Here is a 14,037-nt window from a genome sequence, read left to right as displayed (position 1 = left end):
TGCTTCCAAGACTACATATGGAGCCTCTCACATTACCAAGCAATTTATGGAGCATGTATTCAAGATACATGGATTGCCACTCAATATAGTTTGTGATCAAGATACCAAGTTTATGGGCACTTTTTGGAGGACATTGTATGAGAACTTGGGTACTCAAATCACTCCCTCTACAGCCTGTCACCCTCAAACGGATGGGCAAACGGAGTGCACAAATAAATGGCTTAAAGTGTACTTGAGGCACTATTGTCATGACATGCAAGCATCATGGGATGAATGGCTCTATCTTGCTAAATTTTGCCATAATTCCAACAAGCATTTGAGTATTGGGAAGTTCTTTATCATTATCAAGTGCATGTGCCATCCATTGCCTTTCATGAGGATAAAATGGTTAATCCTTTAGCCAAGGATGAGTTGGAAAGGATGAGACAGCTTCTTCAATTATGCAAGGACAACATGAAGAAGGCTCAAGAAGTCATGAAGTCAAATGCGGATGAGCATAGACGTGAAGTGGAGTTCAAGAAAGGTGATTATGTGTTACTCAAGCTTCCTAAGAGCCGTCACAATATCCTCAAAGGATCTTCCAACCCAAAGTTGGCTCATCGGTATTATGGACCATATTTGATAGTCAAGAGAGTAGGTGAATTGGCTCACAAGCTTGACTTACCTCCTTCCACAAGAATCCATAATGTGTCCCATGTATCTGACTTCAAGAGGTTTGTGGGTTTTCAGCGCCTGTGAGTAAGCTGGGTTCACACTTGAACTAGCCGGGAGTGGACATGACCAACAAACCGCCCTCAAGTGAATTGTGTGAACGGGTAGTAGCAGGGTGATAAAGCTGTGAATGCTGCCCTGCACTATGCTCCATAGTAAGAGTGAACTGCAGTGCCAATGGAAAAAGCAAGCACTATATGACGGGGAAAAGAAGAATCCCTAATGTCATAGTGCTAATGCTAGAGCACAATAGTACCTAAATGCATCACCAGAAATGCAAGGCAAAGATCATGTGGACATCAACTACATCAAATCAAGAGGCATCGCATAATACCCCCCTGAAGGCAAGTACCAAATGCCAAGCTGAACATGCCTGTGAGACATGCAATGTAAGCTGCAAAAGTGAAACTCATCAATAGAGGATCCGATGAGAAAAAAATCAGCAATAGTAGGGCTGATAAAAGTAAAAATTCAGCAATGGGAAAAGCTGAAAATGGAGAGAAAAAGTGGGGGCTCGATGCGAGCCTCAGCCAATGCTATGAGAGGATAGGTAAACTCTCAGCGATGCCATAATCAATGGCATGTATGGCAAATGTAAAGATGCATAATCCCACAATGAATAATATACATGTGACACGTCAAAACCATGAGAGCAAGCCAACACTCGCCAAGTGTACATGAGAGAAAATGTCTAGCATAGACCAGCATAAGGGTCAACAAGTATAAGTGACCATGAGGCATCACCAATTGCATGTGGGCAAGTAGAATCCCCCCCTGAAATGCATCTGCCAGACAATGCATACCATGGAGTACAAACTATAAAGCATAGTCATCAAAAGCAATGGCATCAGAAGACATCTCTGCAGGCAATGAAGATGTAAGTGTCAAGGCTGACACATGTGTAGCCAAATTGGCCTGATCTGCACCTGTGGAAGAAGATGCCAGCTTCTTCTTTTTTTCACTCTCAATACGCTTCCTGCATTCTTCTATGGTGTGCCCTGTTTTCCTGCAATAGTTACAGCGCTTTTTCTTTTCAAGCTTGTCCTCTGTCTTACGAGGATTCGATGGGCTAGGTTTAGGCACAGATCTATTCCACGAAAAGGAGCAGCCATTGCTGACTCAACAGACATCATGTTGTTCCTGTTGGAACAAGATTGCTCTTCACTGAGCAAGAGAGTCACAAGGTTGTCAAAAGTGACCGCATTAGGTGCATTGCCAGCCAACAACCGCAAAGTGGTGCCAAATGTCTAATAAGAGTCAGGTAAGTTACGCAAAACTGTCTGAACAAGATAGCTATCTGAGTTGCTCTCGTAGGTCCTTCACATGCGTAAGGTACTGATCGATAAAGTCACCTTCAAGCATGCGGTCGGTCTCAAGCTTGCCCCCAAGGTAAGCTACACGAGCCTCATTGCGACCTGAATACAATGCCGCCAAGGTATCCCAAGCACCCTTTGCAGTGGTGCAAGAACGAATGTGCGGAATGATATGCCTGCGGCACGAGAGAGCAATCAATGCATGGGCCTGAGCATCCCTAGCATCCCAAGTACGCTGCTGCTGAGTAGGAGATGGACCTACAGGAGGATGAGCAGGAATCACTTCACCTTCCGTTGCTGGAGCATGTGCAAGAAGACGCTCCTCAATGCCATCCACATACAACCATACATTTTTGGCAACCAAAACATGACGCATCATATAAGCCCACATAGAGTAGTTGTCCCCATTGAGCTTGTTCTCTTCAGATAGCATTCCAAAGAGGTCATTATTACTGTTGGCCATGATAGGACAACAAATCTGTCACAAGTCACCACAAGTATGCAATGTCCAGCAAAACCGTAAGAATGCGGGAGATAAATAGCAGGATAACCAATGGACTGAAAGAGAACTCCATGCATGTCCCAAATCTGCAAGTGTACTGCACGATGATGCAAATCTGTCAAAGTGTCCACAATGGCATACATATACTACAGCAAACCACAAATGTATACATGTGCCGTGAAAAACACAATCAGCTGACACCTGTAAGAGCTACAAGTGCTCAAATCCTAGCAAATCAAATGTAAATTGATCGAATGCTCCAAAAATGGACTCAATGTAGAAAAGCCCTAATTTTTAGGCAACCAATTAGACCACATCTGAACCGGATCTGCACCTGTAAATCTGCTAATGCGATTGTCACTTGTACCAAGTGCTACAATGCTCAAAAATTGAAAAAAATGTCCCAATGCCAACCAAATGTGCCTATAATACTCAAAAATTTGGGAGAAATGCTCCAATGCCAACCAAATGTGCCTGTAATTTCCAAAATTTGAAAAAAATGCTCCAATGCCAACCAAATGTGCCTGCAATACCCAAAATTACCTGCATATAGTGCCAATTTTTGCAAAATAGTACCAATTTCTACAAAATCGAGTCAATTTCTGCAAAATCCCCAAATTTCTAGTGCAATTATGTACCAAATCTACTAAAATCAATGCCAATGTTACAATTGCAGGCTCAATTGTAAAAGGCCCCAAATTTGAACAGGCAATGTGTGCAATTTCAGATCAAACCTTGCAGATCTGGAATTTGAAGTTGCTTTGGACAGTGCAGAGTAGGCACAGTTGCAGGTACAGGTGCAGGTACGATCGTAAAGCGATGGGCGATGGCACAGGCGGCGACACTCAAGGCAATAGGCGCAGGCAGTGGCATGGTGCAACTGAGGGCGGCGATGGGAGGCAGGTACGGGCACAGACGGCTACTGTTGCAACTGGCACAGGGCGCCCAGATCTAAGGCGCAGAGGACGGGTGGCGCCAGATCTGGAGCGACGCAAGCAATACGAAGCAGATCTGGAGCGGCCGCGCGACGCGAAGCAGATCTGGGGCGTACAAGGGCGACAGCGCATAGGGGCGGCGGCAACGGCGATGGCGGTACAATCGGCGGCGGCGTCAACGCACAGGGGCGATGGCGGCGGCGGCGTGGTGCAACTAAGGGTGGCGACAGAGCAGGTACTAGGTACTGTAGGCGGCGGCGTTAGCGAACAAGGGCGGCGGCGGCGGCGGCGTTGTTAGCAGACAAGGGCGGCGACAGCGGCGGCGTTAGCGTGGAGCTGAGGGTGGCGGCGGGGCCGTAAAGTATGGCATAAGGACAGAGCAACGACAGCGTGCAGAGGCGGCTGAGGACGGCAGCAAGATGGCTGCAGGGCGGTTGAAGGCAAAACCCTAACCCTAATGCAACAAAACTCTAATTTCCAGGTGTGTAATAGACTCAAGCTCTGACGGGCAGCAAGGGCAAACCCTAATGCTAACCCTAACCAAGCTCTGATACCAATGTTGGGTAGGAGGGAAGCTAGCCTACACACACACACACACACACACACAACCTCAAGCACAGAGAAACATGAGTGTTGGAAAAGATATACTCAATAATGATATGAAATGAAAGTACAAGTGAGTACTAAAAGGCCTAGGGCAAAGTGCCCAACAGACATAAGTGTGTTCACACGGAAAAAAACCTGTGTCAGTCACAGGGAAAAGTGCCCGTGAGTAAGCTAGGTTTACACTTGAACTAGCCGGGAGTGGACATGACCAACAAACACACTTAGGCCATTGTGTATCTTTCTCTTTGCTACATACACATATGGATTCTCTCTCTTGTTCATCTTTGGCTATAAAGCTTGGAAATGCTAATTTCATGTGTAATGGATGCTAGAATTCATCTTTCATGTGTTTGATTTCATCTTTAACTCTAAATCCATTCCAATAGCTAGTCGACTTCATTAAAAAGGAGTTGGGCTTGTCCTTTTTAGCATGCGCATCCATCTTCAGCCTCATGCAGTTTCCCCCTCTCTCTCTCTATCTACGATGGTCAGCTCTCTCTCTCTAGGCTGATCAGCAGCCATATAGCTCCCTCTTCCTCTCTTTGTGCTGGCCGTGCAGGTATTGAGGGTGACCTGCCAACAAAAAAAATGGTCGTACAACCGCACAGCTCTTCTTCTCTCTCTACACTGGCTATACAATTGGCACAACAACCGTATATTGGTGTAGCAACCTTACAGAGGCTATAGAAATTCACACGTGAAAATCAAGGGCTGTTTTTGGGTGTTTTATGGGCTGGTTTATGGGACAGTTTTTGGATGGTCTTTGGTGTTGTGTTTTGTCTTGGCTCTGGAGGGCAAGAGATTTGTGCTGATGCTTTGTGGAAAATCCGATGCTCGCACCTTAGTATCTTGTAAAAGCTTCTGTGTAAATAAAGAAGTTCCTAGGGGGGCCGGCCGTTCTGGCTCAGTGCGGTGTTTTTATATTGTTTATGGTTCTTCCATTGTGTCTCCATGCTCTCTGTTTGCTATTTGAAGTGGTGGTCTATTTTTGTTCTGGTTCCCCCACTCGTGACAGTTTGCAAATTTTATTTTTATAAAGTAATTATTAAAAAAGAGCCAAATTTTGAAATTCAAATGCCTATTTAAACTTAGCCATCTAATCTTGCATGCCTAATGTGCTGGACAATAATTACATTAATAAGGACTAACAAAGTAGCGTGAAGGCTTCCATTGAGTGCCTAAAGCCTATAAAATTTTACGCTCAAATAGTCTTCATAGCAAAAAGACTTTTTATTAGCAAGCCTGTACAATTGCTTAAGTTAGAGATGTGGAGGTAACCTGGTTAAGTTGGAGATGTGTAGGTAATCCATTTTAAAGACAGGCATTCGAGACGATACCTGCAACTAAACCTGGCAGCCAGTACCTTCCAGTTCTCAGGGCTGCCCTCATCTGTCATGCTACAATCACAACTGCACAGTCCTTTTTGTTATGACACAAGACTTAAGCATGTGTGCCTGCTGTCGCATCTCGTGTGCCATTGTGGATGTTGGCAAGCGTGTGTGATACATGTATACATACCTTATGAGAAAGGCTGTGAACACATAAATACACACATCCCAAAGACGTTTGCAGAATACAGATTCACTTCATTCTTGATTATAGAATTCATGATGTTGCATACTCAGAGACCAACAGTGGTCAACAAAAAACCTATAAACAATAAAACGGGAGAAAAGGCATGTGTGTGTGTGTGTGTGTGTGTGTGTGTGTGTGTGAGAGAGAGAGAGAGAGAGAGAGAGAGAGAGAGCGCGCTCTGGAGATTAACCGCTTCCTGTAAGGACAGATCAAACACGATCGCACACAAAGAAGGCTTCAAACGCATCAAACTTGATAAAAGGAGAAACGGGGAGAGGCGTACACTTTTTGACGGTCTCGATGGGGCCTCCAGCGCGTCGTGCAGCGTTGACGGCCTTCTCGTCTCTCTTGTCGGCGGCGCTGGGAGCCTTCTTCCTGATCACCACCGGCTCCCAGTCTTGATGGAGAGGACCAACGCCAGCCATCGCTTCGCCTTCTCGTGCTGCTAATGAACGGAAAACCTAAATAACGTCGTACAGCTCAAAACTATATATATGCAGGGGGAGAAAAACACGTCATGATATTTATATTTATTGTCATGATGTTTATATTTGTTAAAGCGAATATGCCACCAAAATGTTTTTTTCGTGATTAATTAATTAGTTGGTGCGTACAAACCTTGGGTTCATCCCACCAAAATCTTATTATTTTATTAAGGTTTTTTGTAAAGTCCAAAAATAGAAATGGTGTTGGGGTCCACATTAGCTTTCTATTTCTGCTTGCTTTCTATAAGTGTCTACAACTCTTCTAGTAGTTTCAAGTGAGTTGGCAAGCCCTTTGACGTCTGCCGTCGACTTCTTCCATCAACGGAGGGACTGTCACGACAATGAAGCTTTTTCCGCCTCAGATGCTGTGGGGCAGAAGAGCATGGAGCAAGGGGTGAAAGATTTCATGTATTCTACTTCAAGATAATGGCCTGCTGCCATGGTGTGATCGGTCCTCGTGCGCCTACACAATCGCCCCACCATCAGCCGCACTCTTCTCTTCTCCAACATGCATCAAAGGCCTGACTACACCACGCCCAAAGTCAACCTGTCGCCTAGCATGTTTATCCTACATCCTATACGTAGTAAAAATGATGTAAGAAGCAGCGTAGAGAATATTGTGGGTCGATGAAGCGGGGGCAATGAAGAGGCAAGCGGGGTAGTAAATTACAATGGTATTAATTAATGCCCGCGTTAAGACGTGGCATTATTTAATGCAATAAAGGCGAGTCCTGCCTTTACTGCAGCGGCACATCCTCGCCATCTGTTCGACAGCCACACCACCTTCGTCTCCTCCTCCTCGTTCTCACCATGTGTTTGGTCGTCCCCTCCGTCTCGTCCTCCTCCTCCTCCTCACCATCTCCTCCACTGCCACCCCCTCCATCTCCTCCTCGTCTCTCTCCCTCCCTTGATGAGCCCTATTCACAAACTTGCTCCCTCTGCCATTCTTGGATTGTATCTCCAACCCCTAAGTGATGCGTGTTCGTGTGGCTCTGGCTGCCAAGGGCATCTTCTATGCCCTACACCACCCTCCCCCAAGAGCTTGGGCTAACAATAAGATCCCCCTCCTCGTGAAATCCAACCTTGTTCACAAGAAGGTCTGTGAATCGCTCGGAGACCCCTCACCTACGCACACACTCATCCGCAGTCACCACTTGCTCGGCTATGAGCCCTCTTGTAGGGAATCGACTGCATGACTTTGAGTAGATCATGATTAGATTAGAAAGCCAGATGGAAAGATTGTTGCAATCCACATGGCTAGCATGCCTTTGAAAAAACTTTCCAAGACTTTACTAGCGTGCACCTTAGAAAAAAAAAATCCTCCTATGATTCACAAGCCCGAAATAATTAATTAATGAGAAAAATAACATTTTGGAACATATTAACTTAAATGCATTTAATAATCGATACTCTTATAGTTGTGAATGTTTTGTATAGTGGTAAACTTGAGACTAATCTTTACAAAAAGAACGTAGCGCAATGCCAACACCCACTAATATAGCTGAGAGAATGATAATGGTTTAAAAGAGATGCTACATGTGTTACTTTAGTAGTAGCCCCTTTTTTCTCGTTATTTCCATTAATTGCAAGGTGGTTTTGGTGCCTTGGATCTCCAAACTTGTGTAGGGTTCTTATGGCTTCTTATCGACATTGTTGTTTTGGAATGGGATCACCTTTGGTCGACCAATCCATCTTATAAGATCTGTTGATGATTGACCCATTACAACGATTTGGTTTTTGACCCTTTACTTGCTTTGGAACCCATATCTTGGCAATCCCTTTCAAGTATCCTTGTGCCTCTAGTAACTTGGTGTGGGCACCTAACATCTCTTGACTTTTCAGATGTATATGATGGTAATTTTGGTAGTGAAAGTTCACCTATTCCGTTTTTCCTGGTTATGAATCATAAGAAGTACAAGTGGGAATTATTTTTCCTCATAGTCACTCTCTTATATATGTCTTAGTTCTTTGCATGCACATTTATTAAATCAACAAAGACTCGAGTGTAGATTATGTTTACTAATAGAATAGCATTAATTGTATAAAATAGATTCTTGAAAAATCATTCTTGTTATTCTCCATGTCATTGGGTATGTGTATATTAAAAACTTAATTATTGGCATTGAAAGATCATTCCATGTCATTGGGTATGTATATATCAAAAACTTAATTATTGGCATTTATCAATTAACATTTAATGTCAAATATAACATAGAGTGTTTAAGGAGTTGAAATAAATTTTAGATGGTCCATTTGCTAAGACCGCACTTTAAGGATAGTTTTGAGCCATGTGTTGCTGCTCTTTTTATGAGGAGTAAATTCATTGAATATATATTCTCACATTTTCTATTATTTATGCATTGGAGTTAACCCATGGAATATAAATTCCCACGTTTCCTACTTTTATGAATTATGCAATGGGTTTAGATTGGGACGCCTTTCTAAATTTGAGCGATCGTAACTTTACGCGTACGTTGGTGAATCCGTACATACATGCGAGTATTGGTTGCATCGTCTTGTTAAAATAATGAAGTTTCGTATGGTTGTTTATTTTTTATCAATTACTTTATTAATTGATTGGCTTAGTTGATGCACATGTAGATCATTGGACCCGATAATGGAGGCAAGCTGGTGTTGGTCAAGAATATCTTGAGATGATCAATTTTGAATGTCAATGAATAATATTCGATTTTATGGCAGCAAGCGTCATTAATTTATTTTGGACACCATTCAAGATATGTACACTTTTATAAGGTTCAAGACTCACATCTATTTTTAAAGAAGTCTAGTTTGCATACTCAAGAAAGCTATTTTTAAAGAAAGCTACTTTTGAAGCAAGCTATCCTTGAATAAGTCAACATATTTGGAAAGCACGCTATTTTGAGCCCCAAAAGCTATCCCAAGAAATATATTTAAGGTACACCAAGAGGAAGCGTGGGCTCACTTTTATGTGGGGGCAAATTAGACCCAATATTTTACCTTACGTATTCCTTTGTTCTCAATATTTTATTTATTGCAATCACTATTTTGGGTTCATGTCAACCTCTCACAACAATGGTATCAGAGCCAAGAGTGATTGCAACTAGTTGATAGCGGTGAAGAACTAGTGGACCAAGAAGTGGAAGAGCTTGGCCAAAGGTAAATTTTCAATTACAAAGCATAGAAAAACTATGGTTTACAAGAAAGGCATGCTTTTGTCCATTGGGTAACAAAAACCCATAAATCTTTTACCCAAAAGTTGTATCAAGGTGGAAAACCACTTGTCCAATTTCAAAACCACTTGCAAAAACCATGTATACGAGTCAATTTCTTCATGTCATAAATAAGAACAATCTTCTCATTTATGTAATAGATTGAGTGTGTTCTCTCTATTATCTCTCCCTTGCAACTTTATTCTAGTATGTATGGATATGTTGATGCTTAAGAGTTTGGGCAACCAATTTCATTCACTATGCATCCACTCTCATGTCTCCACCCCTCTTCTTCTCCATTCTCTCTTATTTCAAGTGTAGAAATTAAAAGTATAAGCGGATCATTTGTACTTGCAGAGAGCTTTTCATCTCTCTCCTTTGAGCTTACCAGTCTCTCTCACACTCTACACCCTTGTGTTCTTGTCATTGAGCATTGTGTGTGTAAGTGCGACTCTCCATTCTACGAGATCCAACACATACTAGCCTATGCATGACACATATGTGTTGGCTAGCCGTTTTCTATATTTGACACATATTGTTTCTCTAGACTTTGCACATTATGGGCTTTATCTAAACTTGCATCTTTTTACGATTTTGACCTTAGGAAATACAACCACTCCTAAACCTAAGGTCTTTGCTTAGCCAAATACAAACCATAGGATTCAAGATCACACTATTTATACCCCCCCTTGATCGGAGAGTAGGGAAAATGGACCTCATCCTAGCATGTGGTTACAAAGAAACCCTTCACCTGGAAATCCTAGATAGGGACAACAGACCTCATCCTAACATATAGGGTTTAGAGCATGATGTGTCAATAATTCTCACCTCCATGTGTTGTTCGGTTGAGTGCTTCCCATTCTTCCTATTTGTCCAACAGATCCAATGGTTAACCTTATTTAGGTACACTCCTTGAGTTGTCTCTCTTTACATTTATGATAATAAGCTTACTCTATAAGAGGGATCAAACTACCTTTTCAATCCCTTGTCACATTTTATGATGAGTGAACTCTCAATGCTAATGAAGGTGAGGTTTGGTAGTTTCTTCAAAGTTGGCACACGCATGCTAAGACCCTTAAGCATGCTCTTTAGTAGGATAGCCACTGCATCCTTCCCATCAATCAATGCACCAATGCTTGTGAGCTATTAATGTTCTTTAGTAGGATAGCCCGACCACTACATCCTTCCCATTAATCAGCTATTAATGTTCTCATCAATTAGTGCACCAATACTTGCCATCCTGTTAATGCTCTTTCGTAGGATGGCCACCACTGCATCCTTCCCATCAATCAATTATTAATGCTCTTTAATAGGATGGCCATTGCATCCTTCCCATCAATCAATGCACCAATACTTGCTAGCTATTGATGCTCTTTAATTTAATGATATGACTTATGAAAGATTCTTCAAAACCCATTCGATAATAAAAAGGTTAAAGCTTATTTTCAAGTGATGTGCAACAGTGCTAAATAATCTTTCTAAGGTAGTCCCTACACCATCATAAGTTATTTTTGTGGTAATGTGGTTACTCACACAGTGAATTTGACACACCAAATGCAATTCTAGCTAGAGCTTTTGATCCCATCCTCTCCATAATGCTAGAGAATTCCCACTAGGCTAAGGTTCTTATCCACTTATCTCATAAGCTTTCCCGCATGACAAGAATTTAATTATCATTTTCCACGTGTGAAATTTTCCCCCATCAAATTTGTCTACCACTAATGTAGTTGATATAAGGAAATAGTGACATAAATTGTAGTAGGGAAATCTAATGTGTGCAAATGGAAATTGCTTTTTAGTGTGAAAAACATATACACCATGCTTATACATAGTCTTTAACTAGTGTAAAACCAAGTTGCATATGAAGAACCTCTTAAAGGCTTGTGTTTATAGATTGTTCCTTTATGTTTCACTTTAGAATTTATGGCTTAAGAAAAAAAGTTACCCACAAAATTGTAGATGCCTTTGCTCGATGAATGCTTTATGCACTAATTTGTTGTGGACTACAGAGGATAATGCCACGTACAACTCTTTATGGAAAACCATATGGTCTTTTAATGCCCTTACTGATTCCCAAATGGTCCATGGAAAGAAATTTCAATGGATTTCATCCCGGGATTGCCTACTACTTTGTCACATAATGATATGATATGGGTCCCCAATATATAGATTTAGCAAACAAGCATATTTTGTTCCATGTAAGAAAACATTGACTACTCCACTTGCCGCTAAGTTTTTTATTAAAATTATTTTCACTCATTACGGTTTTCGTAGACTCATTGTTTCTGATATAGACTCGCACTTTTGCAATCATTTTTGGATAGTTTTATTCTCTAATTTAGGTACTAAAATGGACTTTAGTTCTGCTTTCCATCCTGATTGAAATGGCTAAATTGAGGCTACTAACATCACTATCATGGATCTTCTCCAATCTTATATTATTACTTCACCCTCTAATTAGGATGAGCAGATGCATATGTTTCAAATATTTAGTGTTGATTTTGCCCCAAGTTGGCCATGACTAAGGGAGCCTAAAAACCAAGTTAGGGCAATTGAGACGTATATCTTTTATTGTACCATTAGGGATAAGCATTTCACAAAACACTTAGCAAGCACACACAGTGCAAGCAGGAGTCCCACATTCTTAAGGAGACTATTAAAAATTCTTCCATGGAAAATTCCAATTCCTCTTCATTTCAGATAAGGAATAGGGAACAAGGGAATACCTTAAACCCAAGGGTTCCACAAGAGCAATCGCATAATGTTTCCTCGTCGACTACAAGCCTACAACCTCAAAGCTATGCAAGCATAGGGCAAGTGCCATTGGAAAATGACATAGCCTAACCCCATGGGACAAGAACCACCAAACCTTGAGACACATAGGGCTTTGAGCAACCACTCCCTTACATTACGTGCCACCTGAATATGTAAAAAGTATGGCTCATGAAAAATAGAAAGGGGGGTTTCCATAACATAGCATCTAGAGGCTATGATTTTGGCAAAACAAAGCCAATCCATATCTCAAGAATGATGACTGAGTTTGATAGAAGTGCACATCCCATTCAGTACGTACAAATGTTTGATCAAGTTTGAGAAGCCATGGAAAGGATTGATAAGCCCACCAAGATCTATTCATTTGGACCTTTCCTTGAAGGAAAAGCAGGCTAGTGATTAAGGGCACTAAACCCACTTGAAAGGGCCACTAGCTATGAGGTCTTGAGACACACTTATTTTTTTTAGATTCTCACCTAATGGAGCTAGATGGAACCCCATATTTAGCACAAATTTACAAGCTCAAGCAAGAGGAAGTAGAGACAATGTGGGATTACATTGCTGGAACCCAGTATCTCCATAAGAGCCATAAGTTGATGTTGAGGGTTAGGCATGAAGTTCTTTGGCCTTGCCATTTCTAGAAGCATCTCGATTGGGCACATCTAAAGTGGGGCCGGATGAAGAAGGGTCTTGGGGGGCCTCACTTAGGCCATCAATGTCTGATCCTGTTGGGTGCCTGACGGATTGTTTTTGTCTTTGTCCTTAGCAGTGTCACTGGTGTCCTCCTCCTCTGCCTTCATAGTGGTCTTATTCGTCTCATGGATCGATAGAATTCATGGGTCCCCCTCTATATTCATCATCAAGAAACATCCTGGGTGTAGGCCACATGGACAGTGTTGACAAATAGATAGCACTAGTTAGTCCTCATGAGTTGTTGTTGCTTCTAAATTTGTGATAAAGTACCAAAAGGACACCGATGGGCTTATAAATTGTGCTACCCTTCGAGGTGAGATGCCTATAAGTGTCATCCACTACCTACGAGCCATTGGTGATTGGATGGCATTGTTGATTAGGGTTCTTTGGGTAGGGAATGGACATGGCTTATCAAGGTTAAAGAGCTCAATGTATTCTCGCTCTTCCAAGCAGTTAGAGAAGGTGAGGACTCTACACCAAGACTAAAATTTGTGTCAGAGGGCATAGTGGAGGGCTCTATGATAGTGTGACAGTGTTTTGGAAAGAACATCATGGCTAGGATGGGTTGGGAGGCACTTAGGGCACCTTGGAGAGGATGGTTGCGAAGGTGGATATGGGGATGTCTTCGTCAATGTAAATGTTATGTTGGAGAGATTGAGCTGGGGGTAGCTCCAGTGCTGTAGCTCGAGGATGTTATAAGGCGACTGATGGCAAGGTTTGAAATTATTATGGCTACATCCATAAGGATGTTAACCTTCTTCTTGGCATTGAGAGTGCAACCTACTCTTTATATGACTTGGCCTTTATGTCTGTGATTTGCTGCTCCAACTGGGCAATGGTTATATCTTTTGCATCTATAGCCCTCTTGAAGTCCTTTTTGTGCTTAGAAAGATTATTTTGACTTCATCCACGAGCTTTTGCATGTTTTGTGCCATTATCTCATCCCTTTATAGTGCAACGATTGCCTATGTGAGCTCCTCTTGAGTAGGTGCTCTTGATTCTACATCACTTAAGGCACTCTCTTCTAGTGGGGGATTGAGTCTAAAAATTCATCCCAATCTTGTGTACACGAAAGGATGATCAGCTTAGAGCACACCCTTTACTGACACAAGTCATGTGATGGCCTTGGAAATTTTGGATTTAGCTCAATTTTTTAAGTCTTTTAGTCTCTATTAGACTTGTGAACATGCATTCATGAATTGAGAATGTGCATTCCCACTTGGATACATGCGTGGCTAGGTGAGTTGGAAACAT

General features: G+C 42.0%; 1 protein-coding gene across 1 annotated transcript in view; it reads right to left on the bottom strand.

The window, feature by feature from the left end:
• LOC147609103 (multiprotein-bridging factor 1b-like) overlaps positions 1-6,144 on the bottom strand; it is a 37,858-nt gene extending 31,714 nt beyond the window's left edge. The window contains exon 1 of the mRNA XM_086788562.1: positions 5,926-6,144. Coding sequence (XP_086644688.1) covers positions 5,926-6,067 — 142 coding nt within the window. The 5' untranslated portion in view covers positions 6,068-6,144. The remainder of the gene's footprint in view (positions 1-5,925) is intronic.
• Positions 6,145-14,037: the final 7,893 nt, after the last annotated feature.

The sequence above is a fragment of the Cibotium barometz genome, chromosome 52, assembly GCF_041138505.1.
Source record: "Cibotium barometz isolate CiBa-2024 chromosome 52, ASM4113850v1, whole genome shotgun sequence".
NCBI lineage: Eukaryota > Viridiplantae > Streptophyta > Polypodiopsida > Cyatheales > Cibotiaceae > Cibotium > Cibotium barometz.
The sequence above is the reverse complement of the archived record's forward strand: the minus strand, read 5'-3'. Positions and strand labels throughout refer to the sequence as shown.